Genomic DNA, 21356 nt, shown 5'->3' with positions numbered 1-21356 from the left:
TTGATTTCATTTAGGAATAGATAGAAGAATATTCGGGGAAGTTTTTCATCTTTGTTAGCTTCCAATGAAGAGACAGAACGGTAGAAAAGTTCTGTCTTTTAAATGCATCAAGAGGTGATTGTGTTTTAGTAATTTAAAGATCGGAATTCTACTCCTCCTGTTCACTAATATTCTGGGACCTTCACCAGCCAATAACACAGTGATGAACGTTTTATAGAATGATGTGGAACCAAATCGATTAATTAGATGCAGTTCTTTGTGACATTTGTAAGGAAGTCGTGCTTTATGAATCTGAAATCAAATTTAAAAAAAAAAAACATGAAATTAAATATATCCCAGCGAAATAAAATATTGAAAAATCAATGAAAACTGAGGACATCTAAAAAAAAAAGAACTGGTAAGGGGTGGCATGGAACAACTGTCTATCTTCAATGGCTATTTCATGACACTGAAATCGATCAAGTCAATTCCAATACGGTTAATCCTAGAACTTCAGTTTTTGGTTTATAGAATACCATGAGTTTAGTGTCGGTTTGAGCTTGGAATTATGGGAATGTACGAACATCTGTTAGGGTGTAATATTCCCAATGAAATGGAGTCAAAATAATTAATCTGAAATCAATAGCAATGCTCGGAGAAGTATCGGAATTCTAATATTTAACTTATATATATGGAGAGCTGAATATGAATCTTACTTTTTGGATCGGAGCGAAACGAAAGGCTTATGAAAATAATCAGTGGACATTTTCAACAGGATAAAAATGGAATTGTTGTGAGAAGGGATGTGTTTTCAAATGCACACACGGGAATATAAACAGAGGTAAAGCATTATAACCCCTCAACAGTCTGATATGATTATTTGAATGTTGAACAGCTTTGAAAGCGATCAAGAATAGGGATCTGTAAACAATGCCTTCACACGAAGGGAAGAACAATTATAATGTGTTTGTTGCTATGACAATCTTAATTTATTGGGAGAATTAACATAATTCGTTGCACAGCAGCAACAGTGTGTGTAGGGGGGGGGGATTCTTTCGATATAAAAACTATTTGTCGAATATTTCTTAGAAATTGTTATCCTTTAAAATTCAAGTGGTTATTACAGGCGTATATTTATATGATTACGGAAAAAGGAGGTTGTCATGGAAACGGGATATTGATCATACTGAAATAAAACAGCGTTTGTGACAAAGTTGATTTTAAATTGTTCATATGAACAATTTAGATAAAATCACGCAATGGAAAAAACACTAATAAAAAGATAAAACAAAACGATGATAACCAATGAGCCAAATAGCTCTTGCATGACATCCCTACCTTTCTCTTAATATCTATCTAGACGCCTGTCACCAAGAACCGGAGACACTAAGATAGCCATCCCTAGTATTGGTAATGTTTGTTAACTGCGGTGTTCAGGAAATAACGACTGTCTGTGTGTCTATACATCCGTGTGCTGTCAACAGACCCACCTTATAGTGTGAGATTGGATAGACAGCCATCTCATGTCTTTTTTCCTTAATCTTTAGACTCACCCAAGGCCCTCGATGTAATGGCTAAGTCTAGTTCTGGAATGAGAGAAGGCAATTTGTTATCTGCTAGACACCGTGACTCAACTACCATGTCTGCTTGTACATAGAAACAGAAATAATGTTCAAGATAATGGAATAGTCATGTCGGGAGCTAATCTTAGCTACCGCGTGTGGTCTGACTTTTAGTCAACAGTCATTCATTTTTAGTTTCGTAGCTTAAAAGTAAAGCCATATATTTGGGTGTGTTTGGGGCAAAGAGGTTATTTAAATGAACATTTAATCCGTTTGTACATATTGTTATAGTAGAAGTAATGTAAATACAGATTCAATTGACATTTGGAAAACATTCAAATATGAAGCAGGAATAGGAAACCTAACCTTGCCGATAGTCTCGATCAGGAGGTTAAACTATATGCAAAGAATCGCTGTATTTATCCCCCTCTTCTGTCAACTATTTTCTCAAATTTTTTTCGTTGTCCTAACAGAGCATTTCATATATAAATATTTGATTGAAATTAATTATTATAAAAACATCTCAAACGAAATTAAAATACTTCTTGTGTGTTTTTAAAAGTATACAAAAAATATATTTAAATTTAGTTTCTGAGCAAAACATAATAAATATGAAAATAATATTGTGCTCGTAATAGAAATGCTTTATTTTTTTTTATCTTATTTCAGGAGAATGTTTCCTACTGTTCGGGTTTCTTTTACTGGAGCTGAACACCAAACCAAGTATTCTGTTTTAATGGACATTGTACCCGTGGACAACAAACGATATCGCTATGCATATCACCGATCTTCGTGGCTAGTAGCCGGCAAGGCTGATCCGCCCTCACCAGCTAGACTTTATCTCCACCCAGATTCTCCATTCACTGGAGAGCAGCTCAAAAAACAGGTGGTTTCTTTTGAGAAGGTCAAGTTAACCAACAACGAAATGGACAAACAAGGACACGTAAGTATTGAATTCACGTTATTAAAACGAAGTACATAATTTAACTTCGAATTATCTCAACAAGTCCTTATAAGGACTGGCTTAATGGGGAGAAGCAAGAATGCTTTTCATCTTCCCCGTTATCTGTAGAGGACAGTATAGGGATAAGGTGTTATTGAGCTATTAAATTAAAGCTCTGATCACGGCAGGAGGGTAAACACAATAGCTGAGCCTCAGTTAGAACTTCATTCATTACCCTCCAAGGGTATTAATCATTAATCACTGCATCTCATGGTCAATTATGCTTCATTCCATTCACATTATCTCAACAAAAAAGAGTATGCAGATTCATGTAGCTTTTATATACTAGTTACAAAAAGGTGTTTTATGCGATGTTAAAACATTTTGGACTGTAATTAGTAATAGAAAGTGTTTTTCACTTAATTACAAAGTTAATTATAGTTGCTAAGAAATTATATTCTTATTTAATCGTTTATTCAAGTATTGTATTAAGCGACACATGGATCATTACCAGTTTATTGATCTGTAGAAAAATATTGGAATTGTTGTTCTTCCGACATTGTGATTATGGAAATAAGCAAGTTGTTTCCGACTTTAATGACAACGTAACGTTAGAACAATTTCGGAAGTTTCTACGACAGCGTACTGTCTCCACCGCCAGCGCACAGCCAGACGTCTAAAAAGGCGTCGACAATAGGACGGATCTCGCATGTAGCATTTAAATCTCCCCTTAAATAGGTTCACGTTATGAGCAGTGCTGCACGGAAAGTATGATGTTTCAGAAACTGATTTGCTAAATAAGTTAGACTTTTTTTAGATCGCGTCGCAGCGCCATCTAACGATATTTTATATTATTATTATTTTTTTTAATTTTCACTTCTTTTGTAGTTTTCGGCTTATTTTTCATTAGTTGTTCTAATCATGTTGAAAAGGGGGTGAACATCCCCCTTTACAAGGTTTATTACCCTTTTTGCAATCTGTCCTTGCTCCTGGTAGCTATTTTAAACATGTCATCAGCAATCTTGTGTGTCTCACGCAAGCCAGTGTTTTTGACCGCTGAAGACATTTCGATATTTGGATGAACAGCCAATCACTTATCAAGAAACCTCGGAAATATAAAAAAAAAAGAAATTAATTTCATTGTATCCACGCGTGTAAACTGTTCGTGTGTAGTCTTAAAGGGTTGTTTAAGGGGATAGCGCAAATGATGTTGAACACAACTCTTACTTATAGAAAGGTGTCTGTAACTTAGAATGCATAGCAAGAAAGAAAAAAAAATTAACCCTAATTGTCCTTGAGCAAGTACTGCTTCGTCACGCACACACACTGGACTCCGACAATGCACAGGCAAAGGTGAAAAATTAGCTCAAGTCACGCAAAACTTGGCTACTACTGTCGACACGCCTCCAGCCGGTAGCTTACAGATCTGTTAACACTCGCGTAGCTGAGCTAAAGCCGAGACTTAGGACTTATGATTTATCTACAGACATTAGAATGGTTGACAAGAGGTACATTGAGGACATACCACTTCTATAAAGGGGGGGTTGGGGATGGTTGTGGGCAGTACTTGCTGAAATCCGTTGTGCCTCGTATGTTGGCGTGGTTTATTGGGATTGCCGACAGCACAACACAAGGGTGATGAATTGGGTAGCTATAATGGGAAAGAACAGACGATGACTGGAAGACGTTAACTTTCTGGGAAATCCATATCTCCCGACACTGTTGGCCAACATGGTTGCTATTGATCACACGATCATGTGCGAATCTTTCTTGCCAACTTTTAACTTGATTAGTAACAATAGAATGAATAGGATATATTAATTAATTTATGTATTTTAGTAGCATTTAGCATCTTAAATATAGTATTTTTTTTTTTTTCAGATTGTTCTAAATTCAATGCACAGGTATCAGCCTCGTATCCACCTGGTGAGGAAATCTGGCAACTCTCCGACAATGTCTGTGACGGATCTTGAGTCCGAAGAATTCAGGACATACGTGTTTCCAGAGACTGTCTTTACTGCTGTAACGGCCTACCAGAACCAATTAGTAAGGAAATGTTTTAATATTAAGAATTTATTAATTCGATACTGTCATGTGTATTATTTATGTAACATAATTGAAGGACTTCTCAAAGGCTTTCAACTTACGCAGATAAATATAAGCATATGTTTTGGACATCGCTCTCCCATCTCAGTTCTGTCAAGCATTTTTTCCCTTGATATAATTGAGTGTCTATTTTGCCGAAATAAACCAACCCTTAAAATGTTATTCGAGAGTCCCAGGACAGACTTGAACCTATATCCTTTTAGCCAGATGTATGTGTTGTTCTTCTACAAGTGCTACGGACGCATTTGCTTATTATTTTTTTAATACTTCGCTAGTAGTAGTTTAGAGAAACAATATACCCCTTCACATAGTAGGGAGTAAGTAGTTTAAAGATTGCCCTTAATTCCCCTATAAAATAAGTTAGGGACATCGTAGCATGAGTAGGAAGAAAATCTACTAACTTTTCAACCAATATTCGTAATATCAACTATAGATTTCTCTGTTTTTATTTATTATTCCCAAATTAGGGGTCGTATATAAATTACGTACTGTTCAAAATGGAGCGAGATGATCACTTTTTTTTTGTGACATTTAGCCAGCGGTCCACTGTTTTATATTATTTATGCCACCTTGCGGTACAGAAAGGCCTTTTCCAAATTCGTTTTCTTCAAATATACCCACAGGACTTTTATATTAAGAAGTCAGGAGATTAACTAAGGTTTCTGTGTTTATCAGACATTAAAAAAAGTTGCAGAAAATTTGCAAATACGTAGGATACGATGCGTACCTTTAACACTCGGAGACGCAAACAAAGCGGAATAAGTTTTTTAACTCCCTCCCTGCCCTCCCGTAGACATCAAGAAAAGGGAGAATGGATAAACTAACGGAGTTTGGTTAACATAGTTTACTTCTGTTTTTCAAACATTAAAAACCACAGAAATTTCTATTATGAGATGTATTAGGCATTGCATCCGCATGCGTGTCTGTTGGCGTTATATCAGATCTGTGTGTGCTGTTTCTTTTTAAGATGTGGAGAAAAAAATTTAATTGTTACTATTCCTATTCAGTAATTGAGAAACAATTATAAATTTGAAAATATATATGCAGTGAATTTTGTTTATATTATTAAAAATCGATTAGGGCTGACATTAATGTAACTGAACGATTCGTTTAAAAAAAAAAAGGTATGTTCTCCTTTCACTTCCCAATCCGACTGGAATCCTCCAATCTTCCTGAATGAGAGAAGGTTGGGAAAACAAACAAATATACACGAAGGAAATATTCCGGAAATGTTAATTAGAAAGGACAGTCTAGATGGTAATTCAGATGAGCAACGAGATATTGCTAGAGAGAGAGAGATCAATAATCAACATAATTGTCGTTTTCTGTGTGCAAGAAGGTAAAAATTCTGTAGGAAATATTAGAGGAATCACCAAAAATGTGAGATTGAAATTCTATGGTTTAACTAGATTTAAGATTTGCATAAGGTTAATGAAAATTGAGTTTTTTTACAATTTAAAATTTAATTCAGGTCAGGTCTTAATTACGCTACCGGCAAGGACGTACATATATATATATACGTCCACATTTCCATGGATGCGAAGTGCATAGTAAGCATATTAAAATTGTAATACCATCGATATTACATTGAAATTTATGATAGATACGAAGCTTTTGAGAGTGCGTATTTGATCTTTAATGGCCGGTCCTAGAAGGAATAAAAATAGCTGTGCAGTATTTCCATATAATACGCAAGTCCTTATAAGGACTAGCTTAAAGGGGCGAAACAAGAATGCTTTTCATCTTCCCCGTTATCTGTAGAGGACAGTGTAGGGATAAGGTGTTATTGATCTATTAAATTAAATTAAAGCTCTGATCATGGCAGGAGAGTAACAGCAATAGCCGAGCCTCAGTTAGAACTTCATTGGCTACAGCATTGCCATCCATTACCCTCCAAGGGTATTTGGATTGAATCAATCAATCATCGCATCTCACGGTCGATTGATTCATGTTCATCTACCATGTAATACCCAAGCTCTGTACATATTGAAGGACGGTATGTATTATGATTAAAAGCAATAGGTGGCGGTACTCTTATAATGATTGGAATTTGATCGCAACAGATATTTCAAGTAGAGTTAGACAAAAAACAGAACAGTTTTTGACATAAACAATATTTTTAATAAATAAATATTTATTATATATTGCAGAAATAAATGCAAGGCAGAACTTAATCTATGTTTGAAAAAAATAGGCGCGAGTTATATAAATAATGCATTTTTATATAAATATTGATTTTTTATGCGGTAGAAATGTATTGTATATATTAACATGACTAGACTCATGCTTAATATTACTACGGAGCGTATGTAATCATCCACCTGTCAAATTAAATATATGATAACACCGTAAACGAGAGAATCAATTGTTACAGGTTGTGGCAATCATGAGTTTCTCCCATCGTTTTTTCCTTTAATATTTCTATTCCTTATCTGAATACAGAATAAAAAATTGTTCTTTTGTCCAAGATTATTGCAACAACAACATCATTTAAAACCCATCTATGCCATATAAAATGTGATGTCGACCGTTTGCATTTACGATAATCTATTCTAAATCAGAATATTAAAGAGGCCATCTATTGGTGAACTGGAAAATGACATATTTATGAATTTCATTTTTTTAAAGGTATGTAGTTTATAATTCTGTATATAATCAAATGGTTTGTTTTAACAAATAAACAAAGAAAAGCATTAATTTCTATATTATTATATGGAAAATTAATTATGACATTTTATGTCGTCAATTTCGTATTAGAAACGCATATTAATTATTTATAAAAACATTGTTTGTTCATACACCTACTCTTATAATATGTAGTTATTATATAGAATTGACTCTTGTAGAAGCAAATCTAACAATCTAACAAGGATGAGGTGTTTTGAGCTAATTGATTAAAAGATACTTTTTTTCCTGTTTGTCTTTCTTTAGATTACCAAACTCAAAATAGACAGCAATCCTTTCGCCAAAGGTTTTAGAGATTCATCCCGTCTCACAGAACTTGAACGGTAAGTTGGGATTGATCGATTCCAAAACAAAAAAAAAACATGAGATTTGTACACGTCTGAAAGCTTTTTTTTTATTATATTATATTATATTATACACAAAAATATAGCAATTTAGATTCTTTGTCATCATTAGGAGGTGTACTGTACAGGAATGGAAAACTCAGGGGTTATCTTGTACGGGAATGGAACCGCAATAGAAAAGGAAAGATAAACCCTATCATTATCATTGAAACCACTCAGGATTTGTTTACAAAAGTCGTTCAATCTTTGTTGGCCTTAATACATTTAGTTTCATGTTTTTCTTCTATTTTTTTTAGTGTATTTAAGGATTGCGTCTAAGACTTCATTGTTCAAAGAAAGCTTTGGTCCGATGATAGCCACGCTACCATATTAAAGAAAGAAGTAGCAAGAAGATTAAAAGGAAAAACAAGAAGTCTGATATCGTTATTAGCAAACCTCACACCCGGCTAATTATACCATGAAATACTCCCAACACATCATTACTGTCATCTAACACTTGACATATGTTTATTTTGCCCTTTTTCCATTACTCTTGCCGTCGAAGTTGGAAAAAAAAAAAAAAAAAAGCGCCCAGTTGATGGAAAAAGGGGTGGCCATCCAGTCTCACATTTTCCTTCCAGGATTTCCCAAATTAAGTAGTTTAATTATTTTCAAAAGTCGAACAAAGAGAACTTGAGATACTTGCAGTAGCCTAAAAGTGTGGACATGGTAGCTAAAGCAATATGACTGACTGCTTTCCGGTATGTGGGTGGCGGAGGTCGCCTAGGAAGCCCGTGGCAGAACGCCATATGACACGATACGCACTATTGCCGATTTTCATCAAGAAGGGGTGTAACAGTATCTGTTACCGCCCGGGTCGAAGGCAGCAATTAGCAGGAGTCGGTAATGACTTTAGTGTGCTCACAGCGAAGGGAGGTTTTGCCACCGAGACCAGGCGAACTTACTCCCAATCCTAACATCCCAGGCGTCCCATGTCGACGCGGGAGGTCCTGGCAAGAGCACGGTCTCGGTGAAGGCCCGCTGACAGCAACAAGGGACTACTCTCACCGCTCTACGAAATGTGACACTTTAAACAGTACCCAAACGCTTCTCTACCGAAACGGGGACAGAGTTTTCCCCTGTTAACTTTGCCGAATGGATCCCCCCCCCTTACCCAAGCCCGAACGCCACTACCCCGCCTCGACCTCCGTGGAACTTTTTTAACATACCGTAAATACCGGCCGCACGCTTGTACATGATCCTACAAAAAAACACACACACACACAGTTCCCTTTTTAAGAGAGTATGTCAGCTCTTTATGAGAATCTACAGAACAGATGGAAGTCGTAGAAGAAATCAGCGCTGCTTAGCGTGACCACTGAGGGCGGCAACACCCTACTCAATTGGCCTCTTTTATTGGGGTTGTTTATTTTGCACCATCGCGACTTCATAATAATTCTCGTATTGCTTCGGTGTAGATTTTGTGTTTATGCACATGTATTTTTCTTGTGTTCTTTTGAGTTTAGAGCGTCTATTTCTTATCGTCTTAGCCGAGTAGCTCCAAGACTGTGAGAAGACGATAGCGCAACTATTATCTGGAGATCAGAAACGGCTTGATCTCTAGAGCAGACATTCTTCCCAGTCTACCTAATCTTTAGTTTACTCACAGTACTAAGGGTATTAAAGGCTATTAGCCTTTGGTACTGCAAGTAAACTCTGAATTAAAGGCTATTAGCCTTTAATACCGTTAGTGGGTTTCGTTAAAACCCACTAACGGTATTTCGTTAAACACAAATCTCGACTGAAGTCGTTTATTCTATTATAGAATAAAAATCTATATTTTGTAAGCATAATTATAATGGTTAAAATAATATTTGCTAACAGCAGTTCGTTATGAAGTCATCCGTAGCTTGGTGTCTGGGGGGGGGGTCCTTCGTTTGGAAAGACTTGGGTTCGAATCCCATCTTTATAGCTTAATAGTTTGAATGTTTGCCTTTGTTGTGATTACGACATTTTGTGCTTTTCTTCAATACTTCGTTCTATTATTTTAACCAACATCTCCACGTATTTCCGCTATTTTCATTGTTGACGTCACTGGTACAATAGTCTTTGTAACGTCACTGCCAGAATGTTTTGGCGTCGTTGTATACTTGTTTCTGGCAGCGCACCGCCTCTTATGTTGAACTCCGGCTCTTGTTCGAGGGGCTGCCTAGTCGGTTCGTGTAGCGATTTAATGACCGCTCTTCCACTAAGCAGCCTCCACTAAGTGATTATTAGATCGCCTCTTCCGTACAGACCTTCAAGACTCGGGGAAGACGGAGGGGTCAGTTTTAGTGTAGAATGTAATCTGTGGTCTCTCGAGCTCCGTCTTGACCCGTCGCTATCGTGACATAATAGCAGTGGCGGAGATCTCCCTCCAGAAAGGGACAAACGCCAAGGCATTATCCATTTCAGGGGGTCTCTAATCTCGATGCCGCCGCCTGTTGTGGACGCAAGGTCCGATGGTTTGGCGCTAAACGTTTGTCACGTGTGATTGATGACTAAATTCAATCTGCACGGCCGAGGTGCTGTACGGAGAGGGCTGTCGATTACCTCCCCCCCCTCGACCCTTATCTACACCTGGTAAATGCGAACGTGATGGGCCTGCGGTATGTTAGCTGGCGTCAACACACACCAATCACTTGACCTTCTCGTGCAATGAGAGAAGACTCTTATTTAAAACGGGGAAAAAAATTAAAAATTCCAAATTGTCTTCCATTAACGCAAGAGATATGGCGTCTCCCCCCCCCCTCAGTTTTAATCAGGTTTTTAAGTGCAACTGAAACAATGTCAAAGCCATACTTAAGCCTTTCATATATGGTAATAAATATTATTAGTAAATTTATAGTTATCATCCCCCCTCGAATCCTCTTGCAAAATATGCAGGATCAAAAACTTGGAAATACTTGGGTTCAAATCCCGTCTACAGGGTAAAGTACCTTTATAATAGAATGCCGGAGTCTTTGGTCTCCGGGAAAAACAGATAAATCGGCAAGCATACATGCAAACAGACTTTGCACACAGGACTAAGTGCCCTCCCCTTATCGCATTGTTAATTAGGTTTCTGTGATGCCAAGTTACTTTCGCCGTAGCAGGCAATTGAAGCTAACACACTAAGGATTGGAAGAAGATATTAAAAGTATTACTTCAAATCAGTCATCTACTTAATAACACGAAGAATTTCTATATCAAAATAACATTTTAAATCATTCGATTTTATAGCTGGAAAAAAAAACAAACTGCAACTTTCGGGAAAATCAGAGCAATAATAATGGACGTTATTCATATTATTTTGAATTCATATGATTTCTCTACGATGCATGTTGAATATCTCAAAGAAACATAAAAATTCCCACAGATATCAATCACGTCGTAACGAACACGATCATAACAATGTCACTGATTGTTATAATTATGAGTGATTGCTACGATTTTTCTAATTGTGGGTGACTGTTCTAACTATGGTCGGCCTCATATGGGAATAGAGTTTTATTTTCGTTGAACTTGAGGTTTTTCATCTCGCATACAGGCAAGAATCGGCCAGAGAACACACTCAATTAACAAATAAAATACTATTTAGTAGGTACAGGTGGGAGACTGTAGCATTAGATGGAGAATGAAATAGTGTAAACGGTGCATTTTGTGTGTGTGTGGGGGGGGGGGCGTACTGGGTAGAGCACCATCCAGAGATGAATCCTTGGACTTCTTAGAGGTGCTACGTAATAATAATAATAATAATAATAATAATTTTTTTCCTGTAATAATATTTGATTTATCATCTTACAGAGCATTTACATATATGTACATATTTACATATTACATTTTTTTTTACAGTGAATTTCATACAATTTATTCCGTTTTTTTTATTCTAAAATGCGTTACTAATAGTTACTAAGGATGGTAATTTATAGTTTGCAATTGGATAAGGTTACATTTTTAACAGCAATTATAGTATAACAGTAAGTTATATATTTTTTACAATTTTTGCTTTTTAATGTTTTTAACCGCTGTAACTACACCACTTCAATATAATAAATGATTATTTTTTTTTGTTGTTGTTGTTGATCTTGATTGAGATGTAATGTCTTAGCTTGCATCCTTGAAGCTTTTTAATGAGCTTATCTGAGGATGACACTGGTTAGATATATGTATATATTTTTTATTTTATTGATTTGATTGCTGTGTTGGAAGTAGGCTGATGTTTGGGAGGTCAAATGAATGATCTGAAAGGTCTGATCAAAGTGAAATTGCCGGTATGTTCTGGTGTTATTGCATCTGTCTTGATGGTTGACATTCATTTTTATTGTGGTCTTCTTTTTAAACTAATTAGGTGACTTTTTATTTCACTGTGGCAGCCTTTCTTTGTCTTCTGAGCTTTTAATTTGTATCGGTTTTGAAGTTTGTGACTTCCTGAAGAATATCTTGGCATCTCTGATCCACAAAAATTGGTAATTTTTTTCTGTTTTTGCTTTTCTTGCTTGGTGCAACAGATTCTGGTTGAATGGTGTTAAATATTCGGATAGGAAGATGGGTGTGTTGTCTTGCAATGCGTTCAAGTCCTTGGCAACTGGTTTTTTTCTGTCTGCTGGCTTTTATGAGATTGTCTCTTGTGGACTTGCTTGTAAGACGAACTATGACTGGTGCAGGTCATGGCAAGGCTTGTTTTTTGCTCTTCCTAGGAATCCGATTTACGGTCTGAATGTCGTTCAATTGTAGGGGGGGGTGTCAATTGCATGGCCTTATTTTAAAACTACGTCTCTGAGGTTTTCTGTAGGTACAGTTTCGGGAAGACCGTTTATGATAAGATCTTCTTTATGTTGTTGCAGATTTAAACCTTCGTATTGTAGTTTTAGAGAATGAAGTTCTTGACGGATTTCGGATGTTTCTTTCATCAAATTGTGTTGCTTGTCATTTAGTGCGTTAATGCTGATTTTGATGTCGTTTACCGTTTGCAACACTTCTAGAACTGCTAAATTATTATGTTTGACCAAATCTTCATATTCGCTAGATTTTTTGTTACTTGTTCGTTCTGTTTGTCGAAGAGTTCTAGCACAAAATCTACTAAGCTGGCTTTTATGGTCTCTAGACCGTTTCCTATTAGTATATTTAAAGAGTTGAAATTATAGGACTCACCTGCATTTTTTTGTCTGTTCGGTTCGTCATCTGATTTTGCCTCCGGTATAATCGGCTGCCTTAGGTGCGTTTCTTTGTTCCTCCTGCAGATTACACACTTCCATTCCTCGCGTGTTGCATTGGTTTTATGTTGCCAGGTTGTTTCTGAAAAGCATTTTAAGTGTAGAATCCTACTGCGTTTCGTACAGGTTATTTGATTTCCGTCGGACGATAAATCCTCCAGGCATTTGATACACTTCATGACTCACCTTTCTTCCCTAGAGCAATATGGCGTGATTGTAAAGATGACAACGTCCTTTGTTCTTCACTCGTTGTAATAATAATAATAATCTAAGCATTCAGAAAAAGAAAAAAGACCTGGGTTCAAATTCTGTGATTTAAGGAAGCATCTTTTTTGTTGTTCATTTTTAAATGTCGACTTATCTTGTCTCGGATAGTAATAAACCGGTTTTTCCTCAGAAGAGAAAAAAAACAGTCTGAGATATAACATCCTCTCCCTGTGGCCTTAATATAATCATATTAGTATTAACTTTTGTACAATGTCAAAACTCAGCCGATTATTTATAATATGTTTTAAGATCAACAGGGTATGCTGAGTATGCAGTTATATAAATGCCATTATTTCACTGTCGGTATAAAGTACCATTTGACAAATTTTGATGAAAATTTGTATACGGAGAGGTTTTACTAAGATTTGTTTTTACGAAAATCCGAGTTCCAGACTAACTTACAGTTGAAAAGCCCTTAAAAAAGGGTTAAGGGTGTTTTTAACAAAATACGAACCCGTCTTTTCGATCAGAGGACATTTATCGTGTTCTTCCACTTGCGACACAGAAGCCTGCAGTCCCTCATCCTTCTAGTGAAGTTAATACTTATAGAAAGCTTGCATTTTGATTTTTTTTTCGGGGGTGTTTCGTGAAATGATAAAATTGATTATGTATATGAAACACCTGGATGTTTCCTAAACTGTAGAAATAACACGTGGTGTTGGAGATAGGGGAAGGATTCCTCGTGAGTGGAAGAGTGGAAAATCCCCACAAAGGTTGTTGAATCTAAGACAAAATTCGATTTCCTAGTAAGAAGTAAATATCGCATCATCATCGTCCTTACCATTGGGATAAGAAAGCGTCAAGTAATCTGCAAGAGAAAATCATTGGTGTTAATTGACTTTGTCTTAGAGTTTTATACGATCGAGGATATGTTGCAAGCCGGATGAGCTGGCAAAATCTTCGAGTTATTGCATGTATTGTTTTGTTCCCCTTCAACATGCAAGGTGTTTGTTGCGCGACAACAGTCCAGATGTTAGTTATTACGAAGTTAAGTATGATGATAGTGACAGTTATTACTATAATTTTTCGATCATATTTATTTCTTCATACATTCCTTAAATTCTTATCTGATATGCAATAGAGGCTACCCTCGTATAACGCCTTATACAATGCGGTTTCGATATAAGACGGTCTACAAATTGTAGTAACCCTTTATCTTTTCATATATTTTTCACCGTGGGACTTAAAAATCAAATTTTTTCTTCGTTAAATTTGCGTCGCGCATGTAGTAAATAAGTAGCGAATTTATATTAGGGGAAAATTCCCTTCAGCACGTATGTACGTCAATTGTTTACCGCATAAAGTGTTTATTGTTGAAAATTGTCTTCGTTTTATGCCAGGAAAGCGCATTAAAAATCATAAGTGTGTTAATCTCAAGCTGAGCATTTCATTTTCTGGTGAGTTACGTACAATATGTAATGATTTTTTTTATGTAAAAAAATTTTTTGATAGTAATGGCCACAAACTGCAACGAAAGGGTAAAACCAACATGGAAAAGAAAATTTATTTCGCTCGAAGAAAAAATTAAAATCTTGGATCGGTTGAAAAATGGAGAAAAACCAGGAGCTGTTGCAAGGACTTTGAATTTAAACGAATCAACAATTCGAACAAAAAATCCGAGAAAGTGTCTATTGCTGGGTTAATGGTAAGTGCAAAGCACGTTGCTTGTGTACGCGATATTCTAATTGGAAAAATAGAGAAATCTCTATTTTTCAATGCGGATGAATCCGGGTTATATTGGGGAGGGGGGGATGCAAAAATGCACCTATATTTCGAAAAATGAAAGTGAGCTCCTGGATTCAAAGTTTCTAAAGATAGAATTACTCTACCGGTTTGTAGTAATGCATCAGGTGATCACATGACAAAACCAATGTTTATTAACCGATCTTCAAATCCTCGTGCTATGAAAGATTAAAATATACACTGTTTTATTTTTCCTAAAACATTTATGCATTACGTGCAATGAAGCTTAATTACAACTTGTAATTTTTATACTTTTATACTATGCATTTCGATTTCGATTGATAGATTTCGATCTCCGAGTTTCGTATCCAGTTTTAAAATAATGAGGGATTTATTATCCCCTTAACTTAATTTATACTATGTATTTGTTTCATAATTTATATATTTTCATAGCTTGCATGAATTACCTGAATTAAATAAAAATATATTTTTGTTGGATATGTCATTGTTGTTTATATAATTTAAAAAAAAAAAAAGAAACGATTTCGGAACCTAACCCTACTTTTTCTATGTGATGTGAGTCTCGCATAACGCGATTTATATAACGCGGCATTTCTATGGAACCTAACATCCGCGTTATACGAGTGTTACTTGTATTTGCATCCTTCAGCTTAATATCTCGGTATGAGCAAGAATTCCACCATTATAATTACGCTGTAAACAGCATTTGGATACCACCAACTGTAATTACTTTTCTATATAGATGGGGGGGGGGGGATAAGGTGTCTGAAAACGTTACTTCCTCACTTCGCATCTAACATACTACGAAGGAAATTAGCTGGGAGATGAATTTCAACGCCCGGTGTGAGACCACCACCGCCCCACTTATTGGGGGCCAAAATGACTTGAAAAAGTTTCATGTTTGGTCTCTAGAACAGGGTTTACGGACTATGTAAAAAATAAATTAAAAAAAAATTAAAAATATATATAATTGATAATAAACAAATCCTTAGCCCACCCAGGTATACCAATGTACTAAGGGTTGTAAAATAACCATTCGTGGGTGGAAGCAACGTAAAAAGAAAAAGACGGATGCGAGATATTTCTCAACATAGTTCCCATGGCAACAATACCGTTTATGCTTGCATATATTACGTAGCTGAGTACATATCGTATGTTTCTACTATCAGCAGTAAAATAAATGCTTTATCATAGGGAAGGAAACAATGATGTTTTAGACGTGGTGTGTGCCGAAGCTCTAGTTAACTCATATTGTCAAATGGTGGTCATTCTAAAAACTTTATTATAATGATGTCTCTTATTGTAAACAGGAACTTCGCTTCGATAGAAGGGGTTGTAACGGCTCTCTCTTTCTCTCTCTCACACACACAACGTCATTTGCATAATAGATTAGATTTACTATATTATTATTAAATTTTATTTCATTTTATATAAACTGATAGAAACTTAACTGAACCAAAATGCATGAGAATAAGTAGTTCTAAGAAAACCATCTTACTTTTTTCTTAGAATTACTTACTTGTGCTTTCTTTTTATCTTAGTTTATCAATCCTTTTCCCACACTTCAGTACTAAAAGGTATAGAACTCTTCAATAACCACTTGTAATTTAACACCATTTTGGTTGTTTTTCTCAGCATGAATATTAATCCTCTTATTTTCATTACCAGGGAAACCATGGAGACGCTCATTTCCGAGCACACCTACGCAAGATCTCCTTTAAGGCCATTCTTGGACATCGAGAGAGACGAACTAAACTGTGCACTTCTGAGGGAAAAAGCCGAACTGTTTGGATTTCCTCCCCGACCTCCGTTTCTATGGAGACCATCAAGTGGACTTCCTCCGATCTTTTCTCAAAACGACGGTTATTCTTCGATGCTATCACCTCAGACTAACTGTCTGCCTCCATCGTTATATTCAGTGAACGCATCTCGATCTAACAACCACCCCTCGGTGGTAATCTCCCCTCACTTGTGGCAACAGTGGGCTTCAAACCCAACAGGACTGCCGAGTCTAAGTCAGTACACTATGCTCATGAACAATGTCACTTCCAGCAGCTCGTGTCCACCACCCATTGGATCTCTACGGCCAGTCATGAGCGCCAGTGATAACTCCCAAAGTTTTGGAGGACTCCATAGATACATGCCTTACTTCTATCCTAAGAAAGATAGTAACGGGATGGACATAGGCAGCGAACTCTCATCTAGTTCCCTCAGGTGAAATTCGTCAACCAGGTGCAACTAGACAATGGACACCGCAAGTCCTCCAGAAATGGCCAATGGGTTCTGTGTGATTTTTTTCTCTCCCGGTCTCCAGTATTCTGAGACAATAACAACCAAAGATTCCTCTAGTAGAAATATCTCCGTGGCCCAAAGAATACTGTTTATAGATGTTCTTGAATCCCAACCTTTTCCCGGGATAGGAACTCCTACAAACTAATGGACCTCCCGAAAAAGAAAAAAAAAATTGATGGGAAGAAATATTTCTAAGAAAATTACCTTAAACTTGAGATGTACATATATACACATTCTTTGTTCAGATTTAAAAGAGTGAAGAATTGCTTTAACCTGTGATGTCATTGATTCAACTCTTACGAGTTCGAACTAAATATTCCTACGACTTTTTTTGTTTTTGAATTTTTTTGATTTTTTTTATTCCTCGAAAAATAACAGGGATAATGATGTCCTGGTTGATGAGGGAAAAACAAATGATGACATCATTGTCTGGTCAGTCCTATTCCCTGTGTTATTTCCGGTTTGTGTTTCCTAAAAAAAAAAAAAAGATGAAAGTATAGTTGTAATGTGATATTCTCTATTTTATTCTCGTAGAAGAACATGCGTTATTATGCATTTAATGTTTCAGGTGCAAATACATGTTTCCAAATCTAGTGCAGACGACACTCTGTAAAACAAAAGTCTTGTATATTATTATTCTAAGTAGCGTTCTGTGTAAAATACCGAAAAATATTCAATAAAAATAAATGGGTGACTTCGATGATACGGAATTGGTTTATTGAGTTCTTTAAAATATTCAATATTACACGATTCATAACAATTATTGTCATTTTGAACCTATTGAAATGAAATACTCGTCATGTACAGTTAAAACAATACTTAATAATAATAACACTCACGCAGAACATTAATGTCTATAAGGGTGAAGCCTAATGCTTTTATAATCCCTGCTATCTGATCAAGTTTCTGTGTAGGGGAAAGTTTATGAGCTAAGTGCTCTGAGTGGGTGCGAGTTATAGATCGTTGTTAGGAACTAGGATGGGCTTCGGTCTCCTATAGTTGGATTCATCATAGTTTTCTGCTTGTTGAACTAATTCATTTGGATGCGAGGACGATTTGGGGAAGAACTTTACTGCTAAAGATTGCAGGAAAGAGTAGATATAAGGGATATTTGTGTCCCGATGCAGTTGAACAGCTCTGATATACCATGGCGCATTTAGAATCATGCGTAAGCATTTGTTTTACACTCTCTGTAGTTTAAGGATATTTGTGCTTGAAGTGTGGCTCTAGGTGGGGGACGCGTAAGTAATAATGGGACGAATCATCAACTGGTAGAAGAGCAATTTGATTTTGGTAATAACACTCAACGCAGAAAGTTACTGATTTGATGGGTGAAGCATAAATGCTTTTCATATTTCCCTTTGTCTGAGAGGAAAGTTCTTTGAGTGGAGAGTTATTGAGCTTTAAGCTCGCCCTGGAAGGGCAGTGAGATTAGCTGTGTTCAACTGAGCATAGAATTGACTGGGGTCTTTTGTATATGTAGAATTCTGCTTCATTGTAATCTGAAGCTTGCTTGTCTTGGTGAAGAACGTTTCTGCTAGATCATGAAGTTTGTTTTGCAGCAATACATCATAAACATATGAAATAAGTAATATGGTGTACGATGCAATCAAAAACCTTTTTTTTACTATTAATTGCAGTTAAATAAAAAAAAAGGGTTTTGAACCATAAAATGACAAAATTTTGATTTGAATTTAGGGATTATTCTTAAATGTTTTATTTTTAAGGATATTTTTGAAATCTCTCCCTTTACTCTTTCACGAATTACCAGCCGGTTTAGACCTTCCTCTTCTACAAGTCCCTCTACAATTTTTATTAAGTAACCTAACTGCTCAATTTCGTCTTCAATCACGAGCTATTCTGACTTATTTCAAACTATTATAGTGTGGACATTCTCTAAGATATATCCATAAGTGGATCCTGTTTCTATTGAGAGGTTTTGCAGCGTTTCTAAGCTAAAACACAAGAATATAGTAGAATATATATTTAGGCATATTTGTCCAGGTATTGATCTGATATTACTGCATACATTCTCATTTATGCAGTAATTTAAATTATGAAATAGGGATTGATTTCATTCATATTTTACAACGAATTGTCATTAAAGTTACTGAATTTAATTCTGGAAAAAAAGAAAAGAAAAAAGACTGGTGTTCCTTTGCAAAGAATGCTGTCATGTTTTGTGACCCATAAGGAGCTAATTCATTTTTTTAAATGTAACTCCCACCTACAAAAGGTCGTAAGCCTATTGTACATTAGTACAACGGATGAGCAGAGGATTTTATTTATTTTAAATAATCCAGAAACCCTTCTCTAGAGATTAAACATGAAACGTTTTCAACGTTCGAATCCCACTCACGCGGGATTCAAACCCGCAGTCTGTTTAGTTTGAAAGAAAACACTCTCGCTAACCAGACTGCCAAATGAAATTTGGATTAAACAAAGAAAACCAATAACTGCTTTTTATTCCTTCTTTAAAAAAAAAAAAAAATTGTTTTCTAGAAAGTAAAACGTGTAACTGTAAGCGACTCAACAGTACTTGATATAAAGCGATAGGAAGGTTGAATATCGACTTCCAGGGTCATCATATTTCAAAATTCGAAACCACTAATTTTAGACCTAGTAGTCATGTGACTAGTTTCAAAGACTGAAACGAGATAATTACAAGTTTTTGATTTCTTCACAAGAAATTTTTGAAATGTTTTTAGTTCCTATTGAAAGATGCCATAGGGTCCTCTGATCTCCCAGACCCCGCATAGCACAGCTATAAGATATAATAAGTATTCGGATGTCTGGAGGTCAGATATTTACATAAGTTACACGTACGACTTATAAATTCCTAAATATTTAACGAATATAAATTATACAGCCACTAATTATGTCTGCTTACATGCATCATTCTACGAAATAGGCAGAAATTAATAGCCTCGGTTGTAACTGAAAGTGACCCCCCCTCAACAGTGTTACTTTAAAACAAGAAACCGATTACAGGTATTTGTCTATTTTCACTTCTAAGCCATAAAATATGATCGGGACTGCATATAAAGGATTGTATGATATACGGCCAAGCAAACTATATAATCAAAGTGATCAGTGGTTAAATTTTAATACAAAAATTAGTCCATAATGCCAAGATCCATCTTAATGGACTTTTTTCACGTGAGCACTAAAATTTAATCAGGACCATGCTGTTTCTTATAGATTGCCATTAGGGTGAAGTTTTTTTTTTTCTTCACGTCTATGGCAGTTGGTAAAGGAATCCTATTAGAAGATGATTTTGTAACTTGTACTAAACTCCTTTCAAGTTTACTTGATCTTCTTCTTCCCTTCACGTATTAGGCCTAGTGGCCTGTTACTGAGCTATCTTTAGCCCTTCTGAGGAGTACCCGTCCCGAGGATAAGGTGGCTAGCCCTATGCCTCTCGGTGTGTCCTACGCCTGTAGATGCGTGTGTTCACGGAGACGGTTTGTCTGCTTGCGGGATGAAAAACCCTGCTGTCCACGCCCAAGACCGGCTAACTTGGCTATGGCTGAGAAAGATCCTTCAGCATCTCACGCCGGCGACGGGAATCGAACCTAGGACACTCCTTCACCAGGCATATGGTTGCGAAGCGCATAGCCTAGCTAACTTCGCGGACGTTTACTTGATTAAATCTCGTAATGTAGCTACGTAACATTATAAGTTTTTCTTTAATTGTAATTCAGAAAAGATTTCTCAATCGAATGTAATCAAATCCAATATCGTCAAGTTAATAATGTTTATCCCTAATAATATAAGCCGAAAAACATTTATTAACATTCCTTTAAGGACGATATAACAAAGTGAATATTCTACTCGCTACGGGAGTTAAAAGCTTCACTCCCGAACAAGAAACAAAAACCTTCTCTCTTTTCTGAGGGACGTCGTTTTCGAACTTAACTGGCATTTCTATAATTTCTTATCTTTTTTTCTCCAATTAAAAGTGATATATCTGGTCTTAAACGGAAATGACGATTTTTTCCTAACTGGACACGCATTTTTCCCCTGACAAACCAGCCAAAGATCACATCAGTACAATTAACAGACACAGAATACACTGATCTCCCAAGCTTTAGTTGCTTTGACCGTAACAACCAATTTTAAAGTCTTGAAGAAAAAAATAAAAATATTACAGGAAGATCCAGAAACGTTGGAAAAATTTCTGGATGCTCGTGTACGCTTTCTCTAAATATTATGAATACCCAGGATCTAAAATAAGATACGTGTTATTTCAGAACTTATG

The 21356-nt window shown here is 36.1% G+C and overlaps 1 protein-coding gene across 1 annotated transcript in view; it reads left to right on the top strand.

The window, feature by feature from the left end:
• The window catches only part of LOC150096636 (uncharacterized), a 79405-nt gene extending 61663 nt beyond the window's left edge, over window positions 1-17742 (top strand). Inside the window, exons 3-6 of the mRNA XM_090408051.1 lie at window positions 2211-2484; window positions 4366-4530; window positions 7522-7598; window positions 16472-17742. Coding sequence (XP_090264177.1) covers window positions 2211-2484; window positions 4366-4530; window positions 7522-7598; window positions 16472-17021 — 1066 coding nt within the window. The 3' untranslated portion in view covers window positions 17022-17742. The remainder of the gene's footprint in view (window positions 1-2210; window positions 2485-4365; window positions 4531-7521; window positions 7599-16471) is intronic.
• Window positions 17743-21356: the final 3614 nt, after the last annotated feature.

The sequence above is a fragment of the Typopeltis vanoorti genome, chromosome 18, assembly GCF_054136105.1.
Source record: "Typopeltis vanoorti isolate ZY-2024b chromosome 18, IOZ_Tvanoo_1.0, whole genome shotgun sequence".
NCBI lineage: Eukaryota > Metazoa > Arthropoda > Arachnida > Uropygi > Thelyphonidae > Typopeltis > Typopeltis vanoorti.
This window is presented reverse-complemented; position numbering and strand designations above follow the sequence as displayed.